The sequence below is a fragment of the Sus scrofa genome, chromosome 9 (genome assembly GCF_000003025.6).
Source record: "Sus scrofa isolate TJ Tabasco breed Duroc chromosome 9, Sscrofa11.1, whole genome shotgun sequence".
Taxonomy (NCBI): Eukaryota; Metazoa; Chordata; class Mammalia; order Artiodactyla; family Suidae; genus Sus; species Sus scrofa.
Window position 1 is genome coordinate 67,522,958 of NC_010451.4, and position 24,969 is coordinate 67,547,926.

The 24,969-nt window shown below is 51.0% G+C and overlaps 2 protein-coding genes across 2 annotated transcripts; one reads left to right on the plus strand and one right to left on the minus strand.

The window, feature by feature from the left end:
- Positions 2,289-9,450, plus strand: IL24 (interleukin 24). The gene is made up of 5 exons (XM_021063319.1): positions 2,289-3,270; positions 4,880-4,942; positions 5,827-5,985; positions 6,730-6,804; positions 7,698-9,450. The coding sequence occupies exons 1-5, from the start codon at positions 3,100-3,102 to the stop codon at positions 7,779-7,781; spliced, it is 552 nt and encodes a 183-aa protein (XP_020918978.1). The 5' UTR covers positions 2,289-3,099; the 3' UTR covers positions 7,782-9,450.
- FCMR (Fc fragment of IgM receptor) lies at positions 7,987-23,484 on the minus strand. The gene is made up of 8 exons (XM_003130453.5): positions 23,274-23,484; positions 17,326-17,661; positions 16,456-16,590; positions 14,980-15,202; positions 13,247-13,383; positions 12,738-12,896; positions 12,386-12,444; positions 7,987-10,148 (listed from the first exon to the last, which is right to left on the minus strand). The coding sequence occupies exons 1-8, from the start codon at positions 23,308-23,310 to the stop codon at positions 9,972-9,974; spliced, it is 1,263 nt and encodes a 420-aa protein (XP_003130501.1). The 5' UTR covers positions 23,311-23,484; the 3' UTR covers positions 7,987-9,971.

Here is a 24,969-nt window from a genome sequence, read left to right on the forward strand (position 1 = left end):
CATATTTTCATTGTCACCAAATACATGTTCTTCTTTGGATTTTTTTCCTCCTAATCATTAACACATATAAAAGCTATTCTCTCGTCACCGGGCTAAGCCCTTCTTAGCATATTCTTGGCCAGGAGTTTGCCAATTCTTCATTCAGAGTCCTGTGTTTCTCAAAACATGTTTCTCAGGGTCATGGTCAAATAGTTGTAGGAAAGCCTGGGTTAAAGAAAGTTAAAGAGGAGTTCCCTTGTGGCATACAGTCCTTCCCATGTAAAGGACCTGGTGTTGTCCCTGCAGCAGCTTGGGTTGCTGCTGTGGTGCGGGTTTGATCCCTGGCCCAGGAGCTTCCATAGGCCATAGGTGCAGCAAGAAAAAAAGAAAAGAAAAGAAAGTTAAATGTATGCCTGGCCCCCTGCCTCTCCAGGGCACTACAGCCTTCCAAGAGGGGCTAGAACACGCCAACCTTCTCTAAGTTACTGACAGTGAACTCCCTGTTGCACAGAGAGTCTTGCAGACAAGCAACCCTCAGGACTGGATTCTGTGGCACACGCTTTGGGGACTTTGCTCCAGCCTGCCCCTCATTTTACACACGGAGAACCCGAAGCCTCAGCGCCTAGCTAGCTGGCACACGGCCAGGTCGCTTGATGGCACTGGTGCTCCTGACACCCCACACTGCCACATCCCCTGGGTGATCCCAGGCCGAGCAGCAATGGCCGAGGTTAGGCTATCAGCACACCATGGTCCCCAAGCTTTCCAGCAGCTTCCTTAGTCTTCCTGAACCCAAGACAGGGCACATGTCCAAAGGGTGGGTATACACCTGTATGTCAGGAAACACGCTTCAAATTCTTGTCCCTGACTGATTAAAGAAAGAGAATTTCTCGGCTATCCTTGGCCTCTGGGCTACTGTCGCATCATAAACAGGGCATAATTATTGAGTGATTCTGGCAGTAAGGGGACTAGTGCACCCTGTACAGTAATATTTTATTTCCAGGTGTATTGGGTTTACAAAGCACCTCTGTGCCATTTTCGCCTTTGCACCTCGCACTGCCTTCTGGGGGTAGCCAGACAGCTTTTTGTTTGCTTGCTCATCCTATTTTTATGGATGCAGAAACTGAGGCTCAGGGAAGCAGAAGTAGAACTCAGATCAGGTCGCATCTCACCTCAGGGGCTGCTTTCTGCATTGCCCATTGTCTCAGAGTGAAGGGTGACTAGGCAGTGAAGTAATTCTCTAGGAAAGCATGACCAATTTCCCTTTCTCCACCTCCCTCTTCTTCCTCCGCCCCTCCCCTGCAGCCCCCATATATATGAAGCTCCACAAAGCCCTGCTTACCTGCACACCTTTGCTTTTGAAACAACTTCCAGAGCTGGGACAGGCACCTGCAGTTATCCCCTGAGATCAGGTAAGGGTGCCTGACCAGCCCTCTTCCTCTACCGCGGGAGCCAGCCACCGCCACGCAGCAAATCCTCAGGCATCACTGCCAGGACCCGAGGTGAGTGATGGAGACTCTGGAGTACTTGGCTTTGAAGCCTTAGACCACTGCCTTTTGGGGTCTGGGCGCTGGGGGCTGGAGACAGGCAACTTTTCCAGAAATAGATTGTGGAAGAGAACTGCTCTTTTGGGTTTAACACCAAGAAGAATTTAGGCTGGAGAGTTCTCATCGGGGCTCAGCGGTCAACAAACCTGACTAGGAACCATGAGGTTGCAGGGTCAAATCCCTGGCCTCGCTCAATGGGTTCAGGATCTGGCGTTGCCGTGAGCTGTGGTGTAGGTCGCAGACGCGGCTCAGATCCCGTGTTGCTGTGGCTGTGGTGTAGGCTGGTGGCTGCAGCTCTGATTTGACCCCCTAGCCTGGGAACCTCCATATGCTGAGGGTGTGGCCCTAAAAAAAAAAAAAATTTAGGCTGGACGGGAAGAAGGGCAGGAGGATTATGAGGCCCAGAGAGGAACTTGCAAGAGAAGCTGCAGAGCCTGTGGGGTTTGAAAAAAGGGAATGGAAAGACACTGAGGGAGAGGCTGAAGCGTATTGCTGCACGCTGGGCCGGTGCTGGCCCTGGGCCCACTTCTCTGGCCCCTGCGTTGGCAGGCACCCCAGAGACAGGCCCTCTCTCTGCTTCCTGCCCAGGCTAAGGGTGGAAGTCTGAGCATCCTCAGGTGTCAAACCAGTGCCAGGAAGTGAGAAGGGGAGAGAGGTGTTGAACAGTAGAGGCTGACAGAACACCGTCAATCAACTCTAATGGAAAAAAGAAACATCTTAAAAAAAAAGAAGAAAAGAAAAAGGAATGGAGGGAAGGAAGACGGAAGGAAGACAAGCGAGGGGCAAAGCGTCAGGGAGAAGAAGCCTCTGCCTACAGTTATGATAGACAGACAATGGGCTTCCCTTTCCCTGGCTCCGGGCTCTTCACACAGTCATTCAGTGGACGGTTTTCAAGGTGATTCATCTGGAAACACGACTCCGCCTCTGGCTCAGTTACCTGAAAAGTTAATTCTCAGAGGCAAGAGTGAATTGGTCAGCTGAGCTTGTGACCGTGACTGTGACCTACCCGCTGCGCCCCTCCCTGTCGGCCAGGAGTAATCCCACGGCTCCCTGGGGATGAGGCGTCCCAGGTGGCCTTTTCCTGGGGAGGGAACAAAGACCTGCCCACGTGCACCTGGGGACAGAGGGCAGAACTCAGACAGGGAAACACCTAGTGATGCTCTCTATCCTCCCGCATCTGGGTTCTGCCTATGTGACATGATAATTCTCCACTTCTTCTCTCTGTGGGGTCAAATTTGGACTGGCAGTTTGTTGGCTAGAGGGGACCGTGATGGAGCAAGGAAGGACGTGCAGTGTGTGTGTGTGACATGGATGGGCGGGGTTGGGGGACCACAGTGGGATAGCTGGACCAGTGGCTGTGAGACTGAGGGGCAGAAAGGCCCTTGACCCGCCCCAGCAATATTTGCAATATTCTAACATGTTTGCAATATTCTAACCTGGGAACCCACCCCAGTCTCAGGGTTCCCATCTGTGGGCCCCCAGGGCTGGCCGAGGGCAGAGCTAAGGAGCATTTCTATGGGATAAACCCCTGCTGGGGCAGAGGCCCACCTCAGTGGGATACCTCCCTTTCTTTCAGATGGGCTCTCCTGCGCCCAGGGCTGCCCTTCCCTGCCTGGGTCTGATCCTGCTTCTCTGGAGCCAGGGGCCAGGGGTCCAGGGCCAAGAATTCCAATTTGGACCCTGCCGAGTGGAAGGGATAGTTCTCCAGGAACTATGGGAGGCCTTCTGGGACATGAAGGATGTTGTGGTGAGTGAATTGCTCTTCTGGACCCAGATGTGGCTATGATTCTGGGTGGAGGGTAATTATTGTATTTTATTTTATCATTTCATTTCATTTTTTCTTTTTAGAGCCACACCCGTGGCATACGGAAGTGCCCAGGCCAGGGGTCGAATCAGAGCTACAGCTATTGGCCTACGCCACAGCCATAGCAAGGTGGGATCTGAACCTAATCTGCAGTATGCGCCACAGCTCACGGCAATGCTGGATCCCTGACCCACTGCGCAAGGCCAGAGACCGAACCCGCATTCTCATGGATACTAGTCAGGTTCATTTCCAATGCACCACAATGGGAACTCTGAGGGTAATATTTTATGAGCGTGGAGCTCTTTGCAGCCTGCAGATCTTGGTGAAGTCAGGGGAGTCACAAGCCCACATGTCCTTGTGCACCTGAGGAAGCTGAGGCTCAGAAAGATGCAGCTGGTCTATAGGGAAAGAAACACAGCTCATGGGGAAGAAAGAGCGCCTGATTCATTTCAGCTTCATCGGTGTCCCAGGGAACCTGAGACTCCACCAAAGGGAAGTCACCGGAAACCCTCTGAGACCTTTTGGAATTTTCACCTACTGCTTTGCCAGGTTCTGCTGGTCTGTTCCACCTTCTTAGGCTTTAGCTCAAGGTCCAAAGCATGTTGAGTGCTGAGTTGACAAATAATGATGAACAAAGCTTGGGGCAAGTACTCCTTAAAAGATAATGCAAGAGTTCCCATCGTGGTGCACTGGAAATGAATCTGACTAGGAACCATGAGGTTTTGGGTTCGATCCCTGGCCTCGCTCAGTGGGTTAAGGATCTGGCATTGCCATGAGCTGTGGCGTAGGTCGCAGAGGCAGCTTGGATCTGGCGTTGCTGTGGCTACAGCTCCTGTTAGACTCCTAGCCTGGGAACCTCCATATGTCATGGGTGCAGTCCTAAATAGACAAAAGACAAAAAAAAAAAAAAACCCAAAAACAAACAAAAAAAACAAACACAAGATAAGGCAGCTGCAAGGTGGGAAGGGGGAGCTTGACAAGGCAGCCTGGGGAGATGGGAGAGTGCTGTACTGGGTACAGGGCACCTATGTGTGATCTTGACCTTGAACCAGTCACTCATGCCTCCATCAGTTTCCTTAATTGCACAGTGAGGAGGTAAGACGAAGGAGCTCTAAAGTTCCTCCCTCTCAAGAATTCTTTGGCTCAAAAATCCAAGAACTGGGATGAGTGGTTGGCTGCAGGGGAAGCTCTGAGGTGCAGCCTTCCCAACCTCCCATGGAGTCTGGACGGAAAATTCTGCCCCTAGTAGGCGCTTAAACCAAATGCTTATTGCTTCCTGCCTCAAGGGACCAAATGGATCAAACAGGCCCCTCACCAAAGCTCTGAGAGCTCCTGGGATCCCATCTGCCCCTCAGAGTGACATTTGGTGGCTGGAACCTTATACCCTGCCCCAGAGGCAAACTCAGCATGGTCCTTCCTGGGCCCTCCCGTGGGCCTCTGAGATCTCAGACTGGACAGATTTAGGGGCCTGGGGAAGCCATATGTATTTGCAGGATGGGTTTCTATGCTGACCCCCCCCCCCCAGAGACACCTGCTCTTTTTGTTCCCTTAGCAAGCTCAGGATAACATCACGAATGTCCGGCTGCTGCGGAAGGAGGTTCTGCAGAACGTCTCGGTAATCAGATGCGGGGGAAAGGGGGTGCCTCCCCCTGGGTGGCTGATCTTCTATGGGCGGGGGCTGAGGGGTCCTAGGGGAGGCTGATGGAAGACTTTACTTCTGGTCCAGGCTGAACGTACCCAGAACAGGGCTGGGGTGTGAGCCAGAGAAGGCAAGTCTGGGATCATCCCCCCAGTATCTGAGCTATGTGGGTATGTGACTATATGGCCTGGGACAAGGGACGGGGATTGAGGCTCGTAAACACCTGTCTTCACTCAGCCGGAGCTGCCATCAATCTTGATTTCTCTTTCGCTTGTGTCAGCCCCAGTGGGTGTGTGCTTAGGCCTCTTCCATGCCCTTCCTATTTTCTCACCCATAACTCATCACCCATCTAGGCAGTGAGCACTAACAACTGAGCGCTGAGCCCTGAGAGATGCTGAGCTTCCCTCTGTGACAGCTCAGGGGACCAGGGTGCAATCCTTGTGTGCAGGGGGCTAGTTTCCTTTTCTCCTCCTTTCTTCTTCTTCCAAGGCTTATTTTCCCCTGCCAACTCTCAACCAAACAAGATCCGATGCTTTTCAAGGTCCATCACCTCCTGTAGCTATTAGAGAGGCCATGTTGCAGAAAAATGTATACTAACGCAATGGGAGTCAGGAGTCCCCGGGGGCTAAGGGTGCACCTGCCAGTGGGTCCAGCCATGGGACCCTGGGCAAGTCCCTCCCCTGGGTCTGAGGTTCCTCCAGCCAACAGAGGCGCCTGAAGGCTCTTTCAGATCTAGCATTTTTGAGCATCTCCGAGAAAGTCCCTGCCTCTACTGTGGTTATCTCGCTTGGGGTGGGTTGTTCATCCAGAGCTGGGGTGGGCAGAGGCCTCGGCTCCACAGTGACCCCGTCCCTCCCCAGGAGGCTGAAAGCTGCTACCTCATCCATTCCCTGCTGAAGTTCTACTTGAACACCATCTTCAAAAACTACCGTGAAAAGGCAGTTAAGTTCAGGATCCTGAGGTCATTCTCTACTCTGGCCAACAACTTTGTGGTCATCATGTCAAAACTGCAACCCAGTGTGAGTTGAACAAAGCTGGGACTGGGGCCACGCACGCAAGGCCGTGTTTTGGAAGATTCCTCTTCCCATATCTGCTCTGGGCTTTTATTCCATGACAGGGAACTTCAGGGGTCATGGGAAAGAGAGCAGGCTCAGGACACCAGCACTTCTGGGTTCAAGTCCAGGTCTGCTTTAAACCAGCTGGGTGTCTGTTTGCTAGGTGGGCAACCTCTCTGGGCTTTGTTTTCTTATCTGTAAAATGCTGATGATCTCCCCCACCTGGTAAGACTGCTGTGGGGATTCAAGGAGGCAGCCCCGGAGTTCCCGTTGTAGCTCAGCGGAAGAGAATCTGGCTAGCATCCATGAGGATGCGGGTTCGATCCCTGGCCTCACTCAGTGGGTTAAGGATCCAGCATTGCCGGGAGCTGTGGTGTGGGTCACAGACGCAGCTCAGATCCCGCATTGCTGTGGCTGTGGTATAGACTGGCAGCGATAGCTCCAATTGGACCTCTAGCTTGGGAACCTCCATATGCCTCAGGTATGGCTCTGAAAAGACAAAAAGACTAAAAAAAAAAAAAAAAAAAAAAAAAGAGGTTGCCCCAGCGCACAGTGGTAATTCAGCATTAACACCACCCTGGGGTCGTGGGATCTAGAGCTGTCCTCGCAGTCCCTTGGGACTTCCCTGGCATCACTAGGAAGCTGTGGGAGGGGGCTTGCCTCTGTTCCTACCTGACACTGGGCATTTTTATTTTTTCTATTATCCAGCAGGAAAATGAGATGTTTCCCATCAGTGAGAATGCACGCAGGCGTTTTCTGCTATTCCAGCGAGAATTTAAACAGGTATCAAGGCTAGGAACTGTGAGCTGCCCAGCCGGAGGTAGACTTAGCTGAACTGTCACCCAAGGGTGCCCCTGCAGAATTGTCACACAAGGGAAATCCAATGCAGAATTCAATGCAGGTGACCCCACCCAGATTGCCCCAAAGTCACTTGACTTTGCAGGCATACAGGTATAGCTGTATTAATTGCCATATATGCTATGTCAACATCATGCATGACATGGCTTGTTTTTCTGCCAGTTTTCACGTTTAAAATGCTATTATATTTCCCTACAAGATGATGTCACTACCGGGTACATTCCCAGTGAGAGTTTTATGGGTACTGAGGTGGGTAATTGGAGTCAGAAGTGAGGGAGGAAAAAGGGAGAACCACCAACCCTGACACACATCTGCAGTGTTTTCCATAATGCTCAGTTGTGTGGCCTTTTCCCAAATGACAACAACAAAGAAAATCCAGATTTCATACCCAGCTCCTCCCACAAAATGTGTACAATTTTGATCACGTTTTGGAGAACTGGATGCACCAGCATGTAAATAAATGGTGAAGAGCAATAACACACGATGGAAAGAGGCCACATGGGCTTCAGTTTCATCATCTGCACAGAAGACTCAGGAGGTGGATCAGACCCACCTTGCGCTGGGATTCTGATTCTCATGGTCAGGGACTCCAGAAGCTTTCCCCTTGCTCTTTATCTGCTGCTGCTCACTGGCCCATTGGTCCTCACCCCGGAGCAGACAACACACACAATGGGGAACAATGGATGGGTCGGTGGCCTTGACAGAGGCCATCCCAAAGGGGACACAGCCCTTGATGTGGAGTCAGGCCAAGTTCGGGGTTGGAAGGAAACCTATCCTGTGACTAACATGACAGATCTTCAACTCGCCTTTTCTTTTAGTTGGACAGAGAAGTGGCTCTGACCAAAGCCTTTGGAGAAATGGACATTCTCTTGACCTGGATGGAGACATTCTACCAGCGCTGAAGGCCTAGACCAGGAAACCCTCCTTGTTCTCCGTGTCATTTCAAATGGGTGTCCCTTTCCGTGATGTTCTCTGGGCACTTCACATCCTTGATCAAGGGTCCCATTCTTGGCCAAGGCTTATCCTCAAAGATTTTGTTCTTTAAGTGGCCCCACCAACCAGTCATGGGAGGTGTCCCTCAGATGCTGTGAAGAGTCTACAGAGCAGATTCCTCTATTTATTACAACTCTATTTAATTCCTATCAGTGTTTTAACTGATGTCATATTTATTTGTCAGATTGAAAGTTGGGAGGAGGCTGCAAGGATGGTGCCCCCACACATCTCTGTCATCCTCCACCATCCTTGCTGCTGTGTGGAGTAACGATGGGTGCTCAGTAAATGCTTAATAAATTGGATGTTTTGAAACCTGTCTTTGAATGGTTGAGGAACAATGAGGAATGTTGGGATATGAAGTGGAACTTTAGGGCATGGAAATCACACTGTCATAACATCTCCAGGAACAGAGGTGAGGGCGCTGGTTTGAAACATAAATGATAAAGGATATAATATGCGGGGGGTGCCCAGCACAAAGAAGATGCTCCCTAAACACAGCATTTCTTACCCCTCTCCCCCCTACACTCCCGCCATCCCTGCCCTTTGGATAATCTCTGTCTCATCTACTCACTCTTCCCTTATCTGCCACTTGGGAGGGTACCAGTGCCAAGGTGACTCTGTGGATGGTGTCATCATACCTGGATGCACTGTCCCACCTGTGATGACATCCCCTGCTCATAAAAGGCAGGGACCTCAAGTTGGGAGGCTTTCCTTTCTATCACTGGACAAGGGTCCAGTAAAACTGAGGTGTGTGTCTGGGAAAGACCTTCCTCCTAAAAGCAAGATTGGGTATTCTCTAGTCTTAAGCTCTGGCCGAACTTGGTAGCTGATTTCAGTCCAAAGATAGAATGTCTGCCTAACTCTGCCCTTGCTCAGAACACTTAAGAGAATGAGTAGGTGCAGGAGGTGGGATGTCTCGTCTTCCATGACGTGAGTGCTACTGCAGAACACCTGGCCTTGCGGGAATCCCAGATCACTTTCCTGCCCCGCTGGGCTCTAAGTTGCCTAGACTAGCAAATGGATGAGGTGCATTTTGAAAGCAGAGATGCAATGGTTTTGGACAGCTCACATAGACCAATGCTAGATAAAGGCACCGATTTCAGTTCTAGGCTATGGAAGAAGGATAAAGAGATGACCAAAACGATTCTATTTCTAAAAGAAGGGAAAGACCAGAGTTAGTGTACTTACGTGCCTTAAGGGAGGCAGACTTAGAGTAAAGAGGATATATACATCCATCACCAGCACTAACAAGCACGGTTCTGAAAATTTATAGCCCTTCATCACATCAAGGTAAACTGCCCTGGCCATCGGACTTAGGATGAATAGAAGCTCACTAGTAAGCGCCAGCCCTAAGGTCAGGGCAAAGTCAGGGGTGTTTCATAACAAGGCCCCTTCCAAGCTCAAGGCTGAAGCATGTCCTCACAAAGCAGTCCAGGCACCTTCAATTGGTGTGAAGCTCCAGCCTGAGAAGGGCTTTCAAAGCAACAGCTCCAGCTTCCACGCCATGGGGTCTAGAGCCAGGGCAGTAAGGACCCTGGGGTCAAAGATACATACAAAAAAAAAAAAAAAAAAAAAAAAGGAGTTGCCGTCGTGCGCAGTGGTTAACGAATTCGACTAGGAACCATGAGGTTTTGGGTTTGATCCCTGCCCTTGCTCAGTGGGTTAAGGACCTGGCGTTGCCGTGAGCTATCGTGTAGGTCGCAGATGTGGCTCGGATCCCATGTTGCCGTGGCTCTGGTGTAGGCCGGTGGCTATAGCTCTGAGTAGACCCCTAGCCTGGGAACCTCCATATGCCGACAGAGCGGCCCTAGAAAAGGCAAAAAGACAAAAAAAAAAAAAAAAAAAAAAAAGACACTCTGCAAATCCCACAACCTGCGTGACTTGGAAAGGAAGCAGGAGGCATCAGGACATGTGCTCTGTGCTCCCAGAGCCCGCCTGAAACCCACAGGGGGCTGCCAAGATGTGCAAGAAGATCTGGGGGAGGGGGACTGAGCTATGCCTCAAGGCAAACAGATGGAAACTTGAGGTGGGATGTGGGAGGTAGTGAGGGCTGGGAAAACAGATGGAGCAGGTGCTGGAAACCAGCAGACAGACAAGACTCATTGGCACCAAGGTCTGGGCCCAGGGGGACAGTTGGAGCGGAGGGTCCGGCAGGGAACATTGACATAGTCATCAGAATTGGTGTCCCCCATCTCGGCAGCAGGCTGGTGGTAAAATCTCACATATTCACAGCCGATCCTCAGAGACGGGGCATGGAGCCAGGGAGTTTCAGTCACCTGGGAACAACCAAAGAAGCGTCACTGTATCTGAGTATGGTGATTGCAGCAGCTACAGCGGGCCATGAGGGGCGTGCTGGTGGTTGTTGACTTCTAGAAGGCAACACACAGAGGTGGCTGAGCTCCACTGGGTGGCTCAGCCCTGGGGATTTTCAGGGCGGTGTCTCAGCCTAGATAACTGGAAAAGACTTAGATCTAATGTGGCAGGAAATGCCTTAAAGGGGGCTCAGACTGAAATCATGTGACTAAGCACTGGTCTGACGGAGAACCAGCTGCCAAAGGAGTTTCCACTCTGGGATTAGGTGACATGACTTGTGAAATAAATATGCATCTTCCTAGGGAGTTATTAGAAGTAGGATGAGTCATCACCTGCACCTCCATAGGGCTTTTATCCCTGAACGTAGTAGGCACTGAGTAAGTGCTCACTTAAAAGGACCTGATACTTTTTGTACTTTACTAGAGAAGGAATAGGCAGCAGCTGAGTTCGAAAATGTATCTCCTGGAGTTTCCCATCGTGGCTCAGTGGGAAAGAATCTGACTAGCATTCATGAGGACGCAGGTTTGATCCCTGACCTTGCTTAGTGGGTTAAGGATCCGGATGGCTGTGACCTGTGGTGTAGGTTGCAGATGCAACTCGGATCTGACGTTGCTGTGGCTGTGGTATAGGCCGGCACCTGCAGCTCCAATTGGACCCCTAGCCTGGGAACTTCCATATGCTGCAAGTGCGACCCTAAAAAGCAAGCAACAAGCAAACAAACAAAGAATCACAACAAAATGTATCTCCCGCTGCCTGTTACAGTTCACCATTTGAGATTGATTTACTTGGCTTGAAAAAATTAAGATACCTCCTACGAAGGCTAAAATATTCAGTCATGAAGCATATGCACCTTTTCCTGAACTTGTTCCATCAAAAATTGTGTCTCTGAGAGTGGGAATGTGAGTTTCAAGCAGGGAGGAAGAGTCAAATTTGAGCAAGGTACAGGCCCAGGCGTGGTCACAGAGCAGTTCAAGAGAAAAGGGTCCATGTGAAGTTAGCCACCGGACCTGTGAACCTTCTCCAGAAGTGCTGAATGAGGGCCAAGTCGAGAAACTGGATGTGACTGGGGCAGAGTTGTGCCATTGCCAGGCATCACGCTCCCCTTTTTAGCGAGGCTCATGTTTGCAGAACTGGGGAGATGGTTCTCAGCCTCCCTTGAAGGCAGCCGTGGTCATGTGACTAAATTATGGCCAATGGGATGCAAGTGGAAGTGATGGGAAACGCCAGAGTCCTGGTCTAAAAGAAGCAGCTTTCTGTTTCTTCCTCTGTGGGCTGGGATGGAGACTCCTTGCTGGTGATTGATTGAGCATTGACCATGGACAAAGCAAGACTCCACGGGACAGTGGAGCAACAGGCCAAAGGCATTTAAGGCCCTGGATGACCCCTCAGCTCAGGCTACCCCTTCCTGGCTCCCTGCCTTTGCTTGAGAGGAAAACAGGTCTCCATCTTATGTGCTTGTGGTTTAGGGTTTGCTGCATTAGCTTAGACTACACCCTAATTAAAACAGGGACATTTGTGCACTTCAGTTTTTTCTGGTTCCTAAAGTAATAAAGTTTTTTTTTAGCTGCTATGGGCTAATTTAGAGAATAAAATGTTTTCTCTTCTTAATTTGGGGAAAACAAAGATGAATGGATAAAGGCTTTTCACCCATCTGCCAATGGCCATCAATAGAAAGATGAGTAAAAGAAAAAAATAGAAAGATGAGTTCCCTGCGTCCATTCCTAGATTTCAAGAGGAATCTTCCTCAGGCACAGTGTTGAATCTTACCTATATCTCTAGGCTAAGCTTACCTGCCTTCAGTCAACAACCTCCTTTCATCTTCGAGAGTTTACTAGAAAGTTCTTCCTCATATGAAGGTGAAACTGGGTAACTTCCACCTCCTTAAGACCTCCTAGAAATCAAATCTCTTCCTTCTGAAAGCCTTTCACAGTCATCTGTAAAGTTAACATCTATCGTCTTCTGCTAAGCTCCCATTTACCCCATGAAAAATGCTTAGCTCAAAGCCATGTAACTGTCCACCACAATTGCTGGGTGGCCGTCTACGGACACCAGCCAAAGACGAAAGTGGAAGCTGGTACTCATTCGTTCCCTGCCTCTGGGACCCAGAGCCGCTGGCAAAGCCTGGGTGGTCCAGCTCAGCCAAGGCTCCAAGGCTCGGGCTGGGGCCGCACCTGCCAATCAGGGGCGGGGCGGAGCTTACCTGCGGAGGGGGCGAGGTCGCCAGCGCTGCGGAGCCTAGTGGAGGTGCCGCCCCTTGACCTAAAGGTAAAGAGGAGGGACGACCTGAGCGCTCGGCCGAGTGGCCAGCCCCACCCCCAGCTCTGCCCGAAGCCCGGGGGCCAGGAGCCCCTCCCGCAGCACGCTGCTGCCCTGGAGGCGCGGTGCTCCAGAGGCTCCCTCCTGATGCACGCAGTGGCTGAGGCTCCAGCTCGGGCGATCGGCCGTTCCGCCCTGCCCCGCTGATTCCCTTCCACATCCCCGCGCACCCTAATCTCCCCCCAGCTTCCTGCCCGCCCCGCTCTCCCCAACCTGCCCTGCTCTCCCCCACCTACCTGCCTGCTGACCACCAGCAGCGTCCGCCCCCCGAGGGCGCCGAGGGCAGGCACTGTAGACATTATTTTGGGTGCGCGCTCTCTGCAATATGCGTGGCCGCTGGGAGGCTTCCAGGGCGCGCATCCTCACTGCCAGTCGGCGGACCCGCCTGGAGAGAGCTTTTCAGCAAAGCCACAGGGAAAGAGCAAGAAAAAGGGCGTCAGAGGCCCAAGGCTAACCACTCCCCGCCCTCAGGTCTTTGGAAACTAAAGGCTCTCTCCTTCCCCAGTGTTTGGCAATGCCTGACATGTTCAGAATATAAGAGGCTCAGCGTTGCCCTCCGCTGATGACCACGGGGCCCAGGCCTCACCCCTCCCCGTCCCCATTTCCAAACCATTGACCCCCATCTCACGTTCTTCATACCCCAGCCTGCTCATCTAAAACTCCCGACTCTCCTCGGGAGAGAAGAGGGGTCTGAATGCTCCGGACTCTTTGGGCAGCTCAGCCCAACCCAGGCCGACCCCCTCACCTTTCCTCCTTTGAAAGACCCTTCTCGCCAGCAGCACCAGAAGTGCCAGCAGGATGAAACCCAGGGCGGCAGGGATCAGTACGTGGAATCCTTGCTCTCGCATCCTGGACACCGGACCTAGGCGTTGGTTGAAGGCTCTGAGGAGGGAAAGGAGGGAGGTTTAAGGCAGCAGCACATAATGGCCAGCTTTTTCGGAGGTAGTTCACAGGTTTGTCTCTTTGTTAATAGACTCCTCACCTCCCCCTCCTCGCCCCAAGAGCTTGTCTATAGAGTCAGAAATACTTGCCTTCAGATATAAGTTCGGCCTTTTACTGGCTGTGTGATCTTGAATTAGTTTCCTAACTTCTCTGAGCCTCGTTTCCTGGTAAATAGGCTTAGTAAAACCTATTTTACAAAACTGTTAAGGATGAAACCAAATAGTGGGCAGACATTGCAGGGCCATGGTTGGAACTGACTACTGAAGTGGTCCAAGCCACAGCAGTGACAACGCCAGCTCCTTTAACTGCTAGGCTAGCAGGGAACTCCTGCTTTCAACTTTCTGCTCCTCAGTTTCCTCACAAGAATATCACAAATATTAAATGAGTTTCTTAGAGCTGTGGAAAAGAGGATTTTTTTGTGCATGATGCTCCCTCTCCCTCCATTTTCTCTACATATTGAAACCTTACTTTCCTTAACGGGCCATAGATAAGTCCTCTTTTTCTGCAATCAGAGTAAAACAGAATCAATTTTTTTCTCTGTGTCACCACTTTTCCTGTATAAACTGCTTACAACCTTATCACAGTCAGACTTGCATTAGTTAGTAAATAAGACTTAGATAAGGCCTGTTTTCTTTATTTAACTTTTCCATCTCCAGGATGTTACTCTGATGCTGGCATTTAATAGAGATTTGAGAAAATGTTGGTTGAGTTGACTAGAACTCTGCTCCACTGGTTATAGTTTAATGAACTAGGAATCAGGAGTCCTGGTTCTATGTGGAACCACTTAGCTTTCGTGCCTCAGTTTCCCATCTATAAGCTCCAAACGGTGTTCGAAGCTCCTTCTTCACTAAGGTGTATGTCTTTGCTTAGGCAAAAATAATTCCAATAGGGATGATCAGTTTTTTTGGGGTCTGCTCCAATGCTGTCCCCTAGTGGCGGATAGCAGCACTTTCCTGGGTTGCACCCCAGCCTATAGACTAGTGCTGTCCAATGGAAATATAATGTGAGCCTCATAGCTAATTTTAAGTTTTCTAGGAGCCACAATGAAAAAATGAAAGGAAACATGCAGAGGTAATTTAATTTTTTTGGCCACGCGCATGGCATTCAGAAGTTCCCAGGCCAGGGATTTGAGCCTACACCACGGCAGTGATCCCAGCCACAGCAATGACAATTCCATAACCCGGTGAGCCACCAGGGAACTTTGGGAAGTGATTTTAATTGTTAATAGTTTAGTAGCTAATTTTATACTCATTTAGTTCTTCATCAAAACAGATCTGAATAAATACCAAGTGACTGAAAGATTTGGGTCTCTCTTCTCCAAGATCTCCTGCTGGGGCATTGACCAGTGTGTTCTCGCTAATACGACCAGTGAGTTAAAGTGCTGTGTACATAGGTGGTATATTTCACAGCGGCTTCTAGAGACAAAGCCAAGAAGGATCGCTGCTGGTAGACATTTCAGGAAGATTTCAGTGGATCTCCTAACTCTAGACTATTTTGCCTGGTTTTAGCCCACCTTGGTTGGTTGAAGCCTCTTACCTCTGCCTGTGAAGCCGGGTTTGATGGTTGTAGCTGGCCGTCTGGGGCCTGAGCAATGTTTCCCGGGCTGAGGTTTTTAAGGCTGTGGTGGGTGGCAGGAGGGTTGTGGGCTCAGCCGTTGCTACCGAAGATGCCTTGGAAACTCGAGGGTGGTGGGTGACTGAGGTGGTGGGGGAGGTGTGGTGTGCTGGAGGGGCCTTGGTCCTTTGAGATGGTGAGGTTTCTGCGGAAAACAGCAGGAAAAAGTGGCCTTCCATCTAGACACTCTAGTTGCCAGCAGCAACGGGTCCACCATTTCTTCTCTGAACATATTCTTCCCCTTTACCGACTACCTTTGTTCTTGCAGTTCTTATAGCCTGAAATGCCTTCTGAACATGCCATCTGCATCTAGAAAATGTGATCTAGATTTACTTCATGGCATTCCCAGTGGTTAACAAATCTGACGAGGAGCCATGAGGACGAAGGTTGGGTCCCTGGCCTCACTCAGGGGGTTAAGGATCTGGCATTGCCGTAAGCTGTGGTGTAGGTTGCAGATGTGGCTCGGATCCCGTGTTGCTGTGGCTCTGGTATAGGTCGGCAGCTATAGCTCCGATTTGACCCCTAGCCTGGGAAGCTCCATAGGCTGCAGGCGCGGCCCTAGAAAAAGACCGAAAAAAAAAATATATATATATATAGAAATAATAAATAAATAAATAAATAAATTTACTTCAAACTCCGCTTCCTACAGGAAGCCTTCCCTGACTTCCCAAGCAGAAGACCTTGCCCTCCTCTGAGCCTGGAGAAAATCTTGATGGTAGTTCAAGTCCCATGCTGCCCTGTATTCCATCTATGTGCTTGCCTTTTCTCCCCCGCTCCACACCTGTCAGTCACATCTTTGGGTACATAAGGAGCTCAGTTACATTATCCCTCTCTTGACAACCAGCAGAGTCCTCTAGTGTAACAATATTCAATTAATGAACCCACCTCATGGGCAGATATGATGGAATTATTGCACGTAAAATGCATTGAAGACAGGAAGCCGATATAGACGCGTATAAGTATCCTTAGTATAATCATGATTAATCTTTTTATGACAAATTAGAGCTGTGAAAGCACTGTATGCCAACAAGTGGAAGACAGCCTTATGGAGAGCCAGAGGCAAGGTTGGGAAACCTTGGGAAAGATTTGCCCCCTCTTGGTTTCGGCAGTCCTTCGTAAAAGTGCTAGATTTTGTAAATGAAACACAAACTCTGTGGTGCCACCTGGTGGTGATGGGTCAGTTCTGCAACTAGTGCCATGTGTCCAGGCTGAAGGATGGGCTTGAAGGACATGGAAGGCGGTTCTCAGCGATGAACCCTCCCCTCGGGCAGGGAGATACACATCTGAGACTCGGCTCTGCTCTGCCAACCACTCTGTGAGCTGCACACCTTCCTCCTTATTTTCACAGTGCCATAGAATCTCCCCCACCTCCCCATACCCTGGCTTTGGTGAACTGACCTTTGGGTATGAATTCGAAAGGGCTGGCATATGCAGGCGTCTTGAACCAAGGAGGAGGCATATGCATTTGGAGAAACCTATTAAACCATGCTGGAGGCTCCGGCATCGGATCTTCTTCCCAGAATGGCCTGTAATCTGCCGAAGGCAAGAGGAGTCATTGGTGGTCTTTTAAGATGTGACCGAGGCTAGGGAAGGTGCTGGGGGTGTGAGCTGAGGCTGGCTCTGCGGGGGCAGAGGGCAGTGAGGGGACAAGGGAGGGGTGTCCCAGGAGGAGCAGAGAAAGAACTGGGCTGGAGGCTTCCCTGAAAGAAATACTCCCTTATTCTCAGCATTCCCTGCAAAACCATCAGAGGCCACTGGCAGTCTAGGTTGTTGAATCAGTGTTACGTGTGTCTGAGGAAGTCAGTGAAGAGGAGGAGAAAGGAAGGAATCAAGAGAAATAAGGAAAGGATCCGATCATAAAGTAGCAGGCTTGGCCAACGCCTCTCGTCTTTCCTTTATACGTATCCTTGATATTCTCAGGAGTCCATTATGGGGACAATTATGTCTTTTTGCCTCCAGTTTCTTCTAGTCTTAGAGCCCCTCCTCCGGCTCAACCCCACTTCCCTGGCCCTGTGGTAGGACTGGTACAGTACCACACAAGGAGCTGCCCATCCTGCTCCTTTTATGCAGTTTGCATAGGAAATTCAGTGGACCACGAGGTTCACTGACTTTGTGAGGTTTCAACTCTACAAATCCAACTGGGTTGGCAGCGGTGTCAGAATCTGGGGCTGACAGCAGCCTGATGGTTGCCCCAGCCTTCCCAGGTGGAAATGTTTTCTGGAGGTAGAGGGGGCGGGGGTCCTGAGCCTCCAGGGGCGGGGCACCTACCGCTGTGAACAGTCAGAGTGACCTGCTGGGTCTTGCCCCGATTTGTGTTCATGCCCACCCCACAGGCGTAGACCCCGCTGTCTCTCTCGGTCAGCTCTGTCACCTCCACCAGGAACAGTTTCCTGTCTGGACACAGCTCCAGGGTGACTCGGTGTTTGAATTCCTCCAGGACAAAATTCTTGTTGGACACCACGGTGGTGCAGGTTCCAGACAAAGCCATTGTCCGGCATAGATATAGCCTCACAGGTGTTTCAGGAAGTGGGCACTCGATGACAATGGATCCTCCCAGCACTCCTTCCAGCTTTATTTCTGGAAGGACTCTCAGAGCACCAGACACTGCAAGGGAAGGGAGGGAGTTAATGTAGGGGAAGCCCTATCCCCAGCCACACCCCCAATTCCAGCTCTCTTTCCAACACAGCCTCACACTCAGCGCTAGATCCAACCCCTGCCCCATTAGCAAGCCTCATCCAGCCCTTAGCCTCAGACCTCTCCCAGTCCCTAGCCTTAGCCTCATCCTCAGCCTCTTCCCATCCCCAGTCCTATTTGCATCCTTAATCCAGCTCTTTGTCCAGCCTCAGCCCCATGCCCAAGGCTGAGTCTCTCCTCAGCCCAAGCCTTAATATAATCCTCAGCCTCAGCACCAAACCTGAATCCACAGGGACCCAGGCAGCAAATCCCTGAGAGTATAGTCAAAAGCACCGCCCTACTCCGTGTGAAAGAATATGCCCCGGTTGACCCCCAACCAGCACATGACTCCCCAAGCGATTTCACTGTCGTGTTGGGAGGCATAGTACCATTTGCTACAGCAGATCTTTGTGTTCAATTTTGTTTTGCTCAGATCCATCCAACCAAAACAACTTCTGTCCTCTATTTCTTTTATTCAGTCCTTCAGCAAGGATCTATTGAGTGCCTTTCATGTGACAGGAAGATAGCTGGCCTCTCTCTCTCACAGAACAAATTGTTTATTGGGAGATAGAATGGACAGCCACTCTACTCCACTCCACTCCGGCGCAGTGTAACGAACCCCACTGCATGATACACACGGCTCCTTGGAAGCAGCCAGTCAGGGTGCCTGATCCAGGCTGTTGTGGAGGTCGATGTAATTCGAGGAAGGCTTTCTGGAAGAGGTCATGTGTAAGCTGTGACCTGAAGGGCTGGGGGTCGGGGGCCACTGAGAGAATGATGAAGGGAACCCAGAGGGAACCAAGGGTGTACTGGGTTGTGTGTGCACATTGTCTGGGCACCGGGGACGGTGTGGAGCCAGGAGGTATAAAAGATGTGGGTCCCGAGTCCTTGATGTCAAACAGTTTATGCTTTAGCTGATGGGTCTAAGCTGGAGACGAGGGGAAGGCCAAGTGTGACTGTCACCTAAGTGGGTCCCAAGAAGCATCTGTATATTTCTGGGAAGATGATTCAGAGGGTGAAGTGTGTATGTTGGGGTGGGGCTGGGGGATCTGGGTGGAGGAGAGACCCTTCCAGACAGTGAGAACAGCCCCCATAAAGGCTGCGATGGGAGGTGTTCCCATGTGGCTCAGCAGGTTAAGGACATGATGTGGTCGCCATGAGGATGTATGTTCAATCCCTGGCTTTGTTTAGCGGGTTAAGGATCCGGCATTGCCATAAGCTATAGATGTGGCCTGGATCTGCTGTTGCCGTGGATATGGTATCAGCCTCAACTGCAGCTCTAATTTGACCCTTAGCCTGGGAACTTCCATATGCTGCAGGTGTAGCCACAAAAAGAAAAAAAAAAGAAAAAAAAAAAGGCCGGTACAGGAGAGAGGATGTGGCGTGTATGTGGCGTGTTCATGGCAAGGAGGGAGGTTCACAAAACTTCTAGAAATTCATCTGCAGACCACACATTAAGGATAGCTCCAAGGCATTTGGTCAAATGAACAGGGTCAAGGAAAGAAGTGGGGCTGGAGGCTTCTAGATGAGCAGAGAGACCCAAAGAGGACATTCTGGGAGAGGGAAGAACGTGGACAACAGTAAAGAGATGGAAACAGCTGTGGGAGAGTAGACAGGGGTACAGGAGAGGCTAGAGAAGGGCTGCATGGGGAGCATGCATGGGAACACGTTAGGATCTGAAAGCGTAGCTGGTGAGCATGGTAGGGAGAAGCAGAGGGGCCCGCCAGACATGCATGAGCTGACAACGCAACCCCTCACAGAAATACCCGACCCAACTCTGCTTCAGATCCGCTGGAAACTGAGAGGTACGAGGTAGGTGTGTGGACTGGACCGTGCCAATGGAACGTGTCAAAGGACAAAGACACAATCGAGGGGGGCAGGGGAAGCCCCATGTATCCAGAGAGGCCACACCTGTGTGTGACACCCAGCACCTGAGAGTGAGCACACAAATGTTTTTGAACCAACCCAGCCAGAAAAAGGCATGCCTGCTGCTTTCTCAAGGATGTGATGCTGTAAAGTGGGCAGGGCAAGGCAGAGCTGAGAGGGGTCGTCACCTGTGCAGACCCCATCCGTGGCCTCACTCCACTCAGCGATGAGCTGCTGGTGGTGACCCCTTGCTTTGCCCAGATCTCTATGATGAACTCTTTGTTTGTGCCTCCCCAAAATTCATGTGTGGAAGCCCAAACCCCCAAAGTGATAGCAATGGGAGGTGGGGCTTTTGGAAGGAAAGCAGGGTTAGATGAGGTCATGAGGGTGCAGCCCTCATAATGCGATTAGTGTCCTTATTCTCTCCATGCACGCGGGGAGACTGTGTGAGCACACGGGGAGATGGCAGCTGTCTGCAAACCAGGAAGAGGGCCCTTGGGGAGAACCATACTTGTCTGCACCTCAATCTAGGACTTCTAGGTTCCTGAGCTATGAGAAATAATGTCTTTTTATTTTTTCTTTTTCTGGCCACACCTACAGCATGTGGAAGTTCCCAGGCCAGGGAACTGGGAATGTACTGGGTTGGGGATGGAACCTGCAAAGACAATGGATCCTTAACCCATTGTGCCATAGTGGGAACTCCTAAATGTTTGTTATTCAAGTCACACCTTCTACGGTATTTTGTTACAGCAGCCTGAGCTAAGGCATCCTCATTGTGAACTTTGGATGGATGAAGCACAAGGAAATCCACTGGGTACCCTGAAGTGTGGTCCCAAGGAAACACTCACTGACAGCGTGAAAATGACCAGATCCCACGCTCCCTGGAGTTCACAGTAGCATCTCACCAAAAGCAGATTTCCCAAATAGAAGAAAAGATAGAGGCAACCTCCAGGTTTAGGACTTCGACACAGTATGTGTAAGACTCTTACGGGGGAACTTGCTAGGATGCAGATGACCTGGTCCTACCCTTAGGCCTGGTGATTATATCTGTCTAGGAGGGGGCCTATGAATCTGCATCTCTTTTTTCTGTTTTTTAAGGCTGCATCTGTGGCATATGGAAGTTCCTGGGCTAGGGGTCGAATCAGAGCTGCAGCTGAGGCCTGCATCACAGCCACAGCAATACTAGATCCGAGCCATATCTGTGACCTATGCTGAAGCTTGTGGCAGCACCAGATCCTTAACCTACCGAGCGAGGCCAGGGATCAAACCTGCATCCTCATGGACACTATGTTGAGCTACAATGGGAACTCTAGCATTCTTCATTAAGCATGCCAGGTGCCCTTGAATTTTTTGCATTTCTTGGCTCTATAACTACATTTCCAAATGATTCCAGGAAAGGAAGGAGTGGAAGGAGGAACCAACCTATTTAATATCATATTGTAGAGGGGCCTCCAAGTACTGTTACTCTTCAAGTTGGTGACTTGATTTTCAGTGGTGATGGTAGGGGACAGGGATGCATGTGGCTTAAAAAGTCACTCTCAATATATAATTGGCTATAAATATATGTTTGGAACCCTGAGCTGTGGTCCCAAGTGGATGTCCACTCTGGAACATGGCTATGTAGGGAGAAAATGGCCCCCGGTTTCCTGGCTCCAGCCTTTGGTCTATCTCCCTTCTGTTCTCATCCCTGGCTCCTCCCTGCACCATAGAGCATCCTGGTATATACATGGTGATGACCCAGCTTGCTTGTACAAGCTCCATCCACCTCCCTCCCAAACAACCACTTGTATCTACCCTTTTAGAGTCCAAGCATCACCCAGGATAGAAGACTCAGGATAGAGTCTCACACAGTCATTGAAAGTGGGTCCAGAGTCTTTTGGAGAGGGAATTGGGGTCTAGAAGAGGGGTTGTGGGTGGAGGCTTAGGGTGGGCACATCCTTTTGGGCCTTGAACTCCTCCCCTGTGGATGGGCACCAATGGAGAAGGCCCAGGCCCTGAGCAAGGACCTGTCTGGCTTGGCTAGAATGGCCCTATTGCTCAGGACAGACTGTGGTGGTACAGCTTAGGTACCCTTCCCTCCTGGAGATCGTCCATGTCCACCCGATCCCTCTTCTCTCTCAGGCTTATGTTTAGCTAACCATCCACAGGGCTCACTCATGTCCTACTCCCTCTCAGTCTGTTTCTTTGAAACTTCACTCCCTTGGGCTTTTAGGGCTTTCCAATCTTTGACTCAAACATTTGACTCTCTTCCAAAGAAAGCAAGTATGAATAAAAAACCACTTTGGGGATTTCTCTTGTGGCCTAGCAGTTCAGGATCCAGCATTGTCATTGCTGTGGTTCTGGTCACCCCTGTGGCATACGTTCGATCCCTGGCCTAGAAACTTCTGCATGCCTTGGGTGTGGCCAATAAACACAAGATGAAAACAAAAAACTAAACCAAAACACTGCTCAACCCTCAAGAAGCTGACCAATGAATCAATAAAATAAAGTCAACACACCCTGAACCACAAAACAAGGCAGAGAGGAGAGAGATTGGCTGCCAGGGTTCAGAAGAAGGGGCTCTGGAACATATACAAGGAGGGGGAGGTTGAGATGGACTTTGAAAGCCCCCTAAATGGTAGAGACGGAGGAAGGATATTCCTGGGAGAAGGGATGGCATGGGCAAGGGCCTGATGACAGGAAAGTCCAGCGTGTGTTCAAGGACAAGCCTGGTTGGCTAGAGGTTAGGGGAATACAGGGGAGTGTGGTAAGCTCCCTTGTAAAAGGGGAGGCTCAGGGAGGGGTTTGTTTATGGGAGTCGATCCAGTAGGCAGTGGGAGCCGTTGAAGGTTGTTGAGAGGGTGACCCTATGATCAGAGTCAAGATGAAAAAGGTTGATCTGGAGCTCCAGGTGGATCAAGTTGGATGAAGTGGGTGAGACAGTTAAGAGGTGATCCAGTGTTCTTTTCCTTTCTATCCCTTCTGTTACAGCTCTAGTAGGAGCTACCATTGCTCCTTGTCTGGTAAATGTGAAGCTTACCAGGATAAGAAGTTTCTAAACTCTGTGTGCTGGCCATTGATTGGGTCCAAGTCTGGTGGGGGATAAATAGGAAGAGGTCTTAAAAAGCTATTCTGGTGTTTTGCGGCTAATGTCAGAGGTAGTTAAGACAGAGGGAGCTGCTGCTTTGGGTGGTGACCAGTGAGGAATCTGGGGTTAGGTGTTAGGCCTGTTGCACATCTGATCTCAATGGGACATGGAAGGGCCAGTGCCCAGGGCACAGTGGTAAACGGAGACACGGAGCTCAGGAAATGGGTTAGGGCCACCAAACGGGGTGGGGAGTCTTCATTTGGATTGAACTTTGAAAATTCAGGAGTGAAAGAGATCCAAAGAAAGACATGGTAGAGGCAAGCACTTTGGAGGCATTTGCTTTGCGATCTCATCTTAATCGGCTCATAACGTCTGAGAGAGGTGATACCTTCTGCCTGTAGGAGTCAATGCCTGAGGCAAGGAGGAATCTGAGTGGCGTGGAGAGAGAGGAACCTGCTGCAGGTGGAAGGCCTCCACCTTGTCCTGTCCTAGGCACTGGCTCACACAGATCCCTCCAGAAACATCAGAGCTGGGAATACCTGCCTGCTCCCCTCCCTGTGGCCAAGTCAACCCTCAGACAACGTCTGAGGAGGGTCCCCATAGCACTCACCTGGCAGGAAGTACAGTGACCAAAGCCAGAGGTCCATGGCTCCTTTCCAGAACAAGGTCCCATCCAAGGGCCCCTGGAGAGGGGGACGGAGACCCACTGCTCACTGGGGAGCCCTTTGTGATGTGAAGCTTGAAAGAGATTTCTGGCTCCCATGAGGAGCAGGACTTGAAAATGAGGAAGCGACAACCCACCTTGTTTGCTTACGAGTCAGACTTTAAAAAGAAAAAAAAAAAAAAAAAAGAAGACATGAGCAAACCACAGCGGAAGTCAGGAACTGAGAAAACATGTTGTGTTGAGCGAGCAGGGGTCACCAGGTCCAGGGGACCCCAGGGCTGCTTCTAGAGACTCTTAGAAACTGCCAGGCCTGTGAGTTCTTTGCCATGGAGGGTCCTCCCATGCTTTACATGGGCTGGAGCTTTGTGCCTGTCTGCAGGGTACAAGAGCTTCCTTGTCAATTTCCTCCATCTGAGCAAGGCTGTTGGGACAGACACTGGGGCCTGAGGTCCAGAAGTGCTGGTTTGACAAATGCTTTTGAGCCTCTAGTGGGTAGAAATACTATGCATTTTGAGCCATTCCACTCCCTTTCTCTGAGCCCAGATTCCTTTATGTGGAAAATGAAGGTGGCCCTAGATCCCCGACATCGCTTCTGCAGACATCGTGGCCGGGGTCCTAACGCAGCTCGTGCCACCTCAGATCAGCCACCGCTCATCTCCCCCAACTGTCTCCCTCAGGTGTTGCCCTCTGGCAGGGATCCGGGCCCGGTCCGGAGACCACAGGGGCCATGCCAGCAGAGGGAGTGATGGGTCACTCAGCAACTCTGCCAAAAGTCACAGCAGCCTGGTTCAGCCATCCCTTGGGGCTGAGACATTGAGGGAAGTAGCCACGAGCCCTCCTGGAAGGAGCTCTGGGCCCCTGTGCACAATTCCAGTTCTGGTCCTGGCTTGGCACTTTCTAGCATGGGCCTCAGTTCTCTTCTGGATGCAGTGGGGGTGATGCCCACCCCGCCTCCCTCCCGTGGTGCCCCCGGGGCCCAGCTGAAGCCATGGTCCTGCAGGGGCCCCTTACACGGAGGCTGTTCTGAACCCCTCACACGGAGGCTCTTCCTGGTGAAAGGACTCCCTGGTCCTCATGCCTGGAGGTTGTCCACAGGTCAGTTCCCAGCCCCCCACCCCAAATCCTGTGTCCCCAGGAGACTCAGGCTGTTCCCACGCCTTTCCAGGAGGCTCCTCCAAGCCCCCACGCCCCCCACTCCCCACATTGGTCATGTGCTCACCAAAACACAAGCGACAACATCCGCAGTGGAAGCGGAGTATGAGGCTCAGAACAGGTGTAGAGGAAGCGCGGGTGGCAGCGGGCAGCCTGCCCCCACGCCTTTCTGGGTCCCCACCAGCCGGCAGCTGCAGTTGTAATTTCCTCCAACCACCATCAGCCGAGGTGTTGGGGGGCAGCCTCAGGGCCCCTGTTAGAGTGGGGGACTGTGGTGGAGGAGGAGTCCCATCAGCCTCCACCTTTCCTTACAGCTGCTCCACAGCTGGGCTCTGGGATTTGCTGGACTCAAGGCCTGGCATGCCTTGGAGAGAGAGCGAATAAATGAATGAATGTAATGTGTGTGGGTGAGTGTGGGTGTAAGAGTGAGAGGTAAGGGATGTGTGAGTGATGAGTGGCATATGACCGTGTGTGTCAGTGTGTGAAGCAT

Excerpts from the sequence above, each read along its gene's own strand:
- FCMR (XM_003130453.5), bottom strand. The coding sequence starts at position 23,310 with ATGGACCTCTGGCTTTGGTCACTGTACTTCCTGCCAG. Across the intron at positions 17,662-23,273 it reads GTCACTGTACTTCCTGCCAG|TGTCTGGTGCTCTGAGAGTC; the intron begins GTGAGTGCTATG and ends CTTCCCTTGCAG. Across the intron at positions 15,203-16,455 it reads TTTCGAATTCATACCCAAAG|AAACCTCACCATCTCAAAGG; the intron begins GTCAGTTCACCA and ends TGTTTTCCGCAG.
- IL24 (XM_021063319.1), top strand. The coding sequence starts at position 3,100 with ATGGGCTCTCCTGCGCCCAGGGCTGCCCTTCCCTGCCTGGGTCTGATC. Across the intron at positions 4,943-5,826 it reads AGGTTCTGCAGAACGTCTCG|GAGGCTGAAAGCTGCTACCT; the intron begins GTAATCAGATGC and ends GTCCCTCCCCAG. Across the intron at positions 5,986-6,729 it reads TGTCAAAACTGCAACCCAGT|CAGGAAAATGAGATGTTTCC; the intron begins GTGAGTTGAACA and ends TCTATTATCCAG.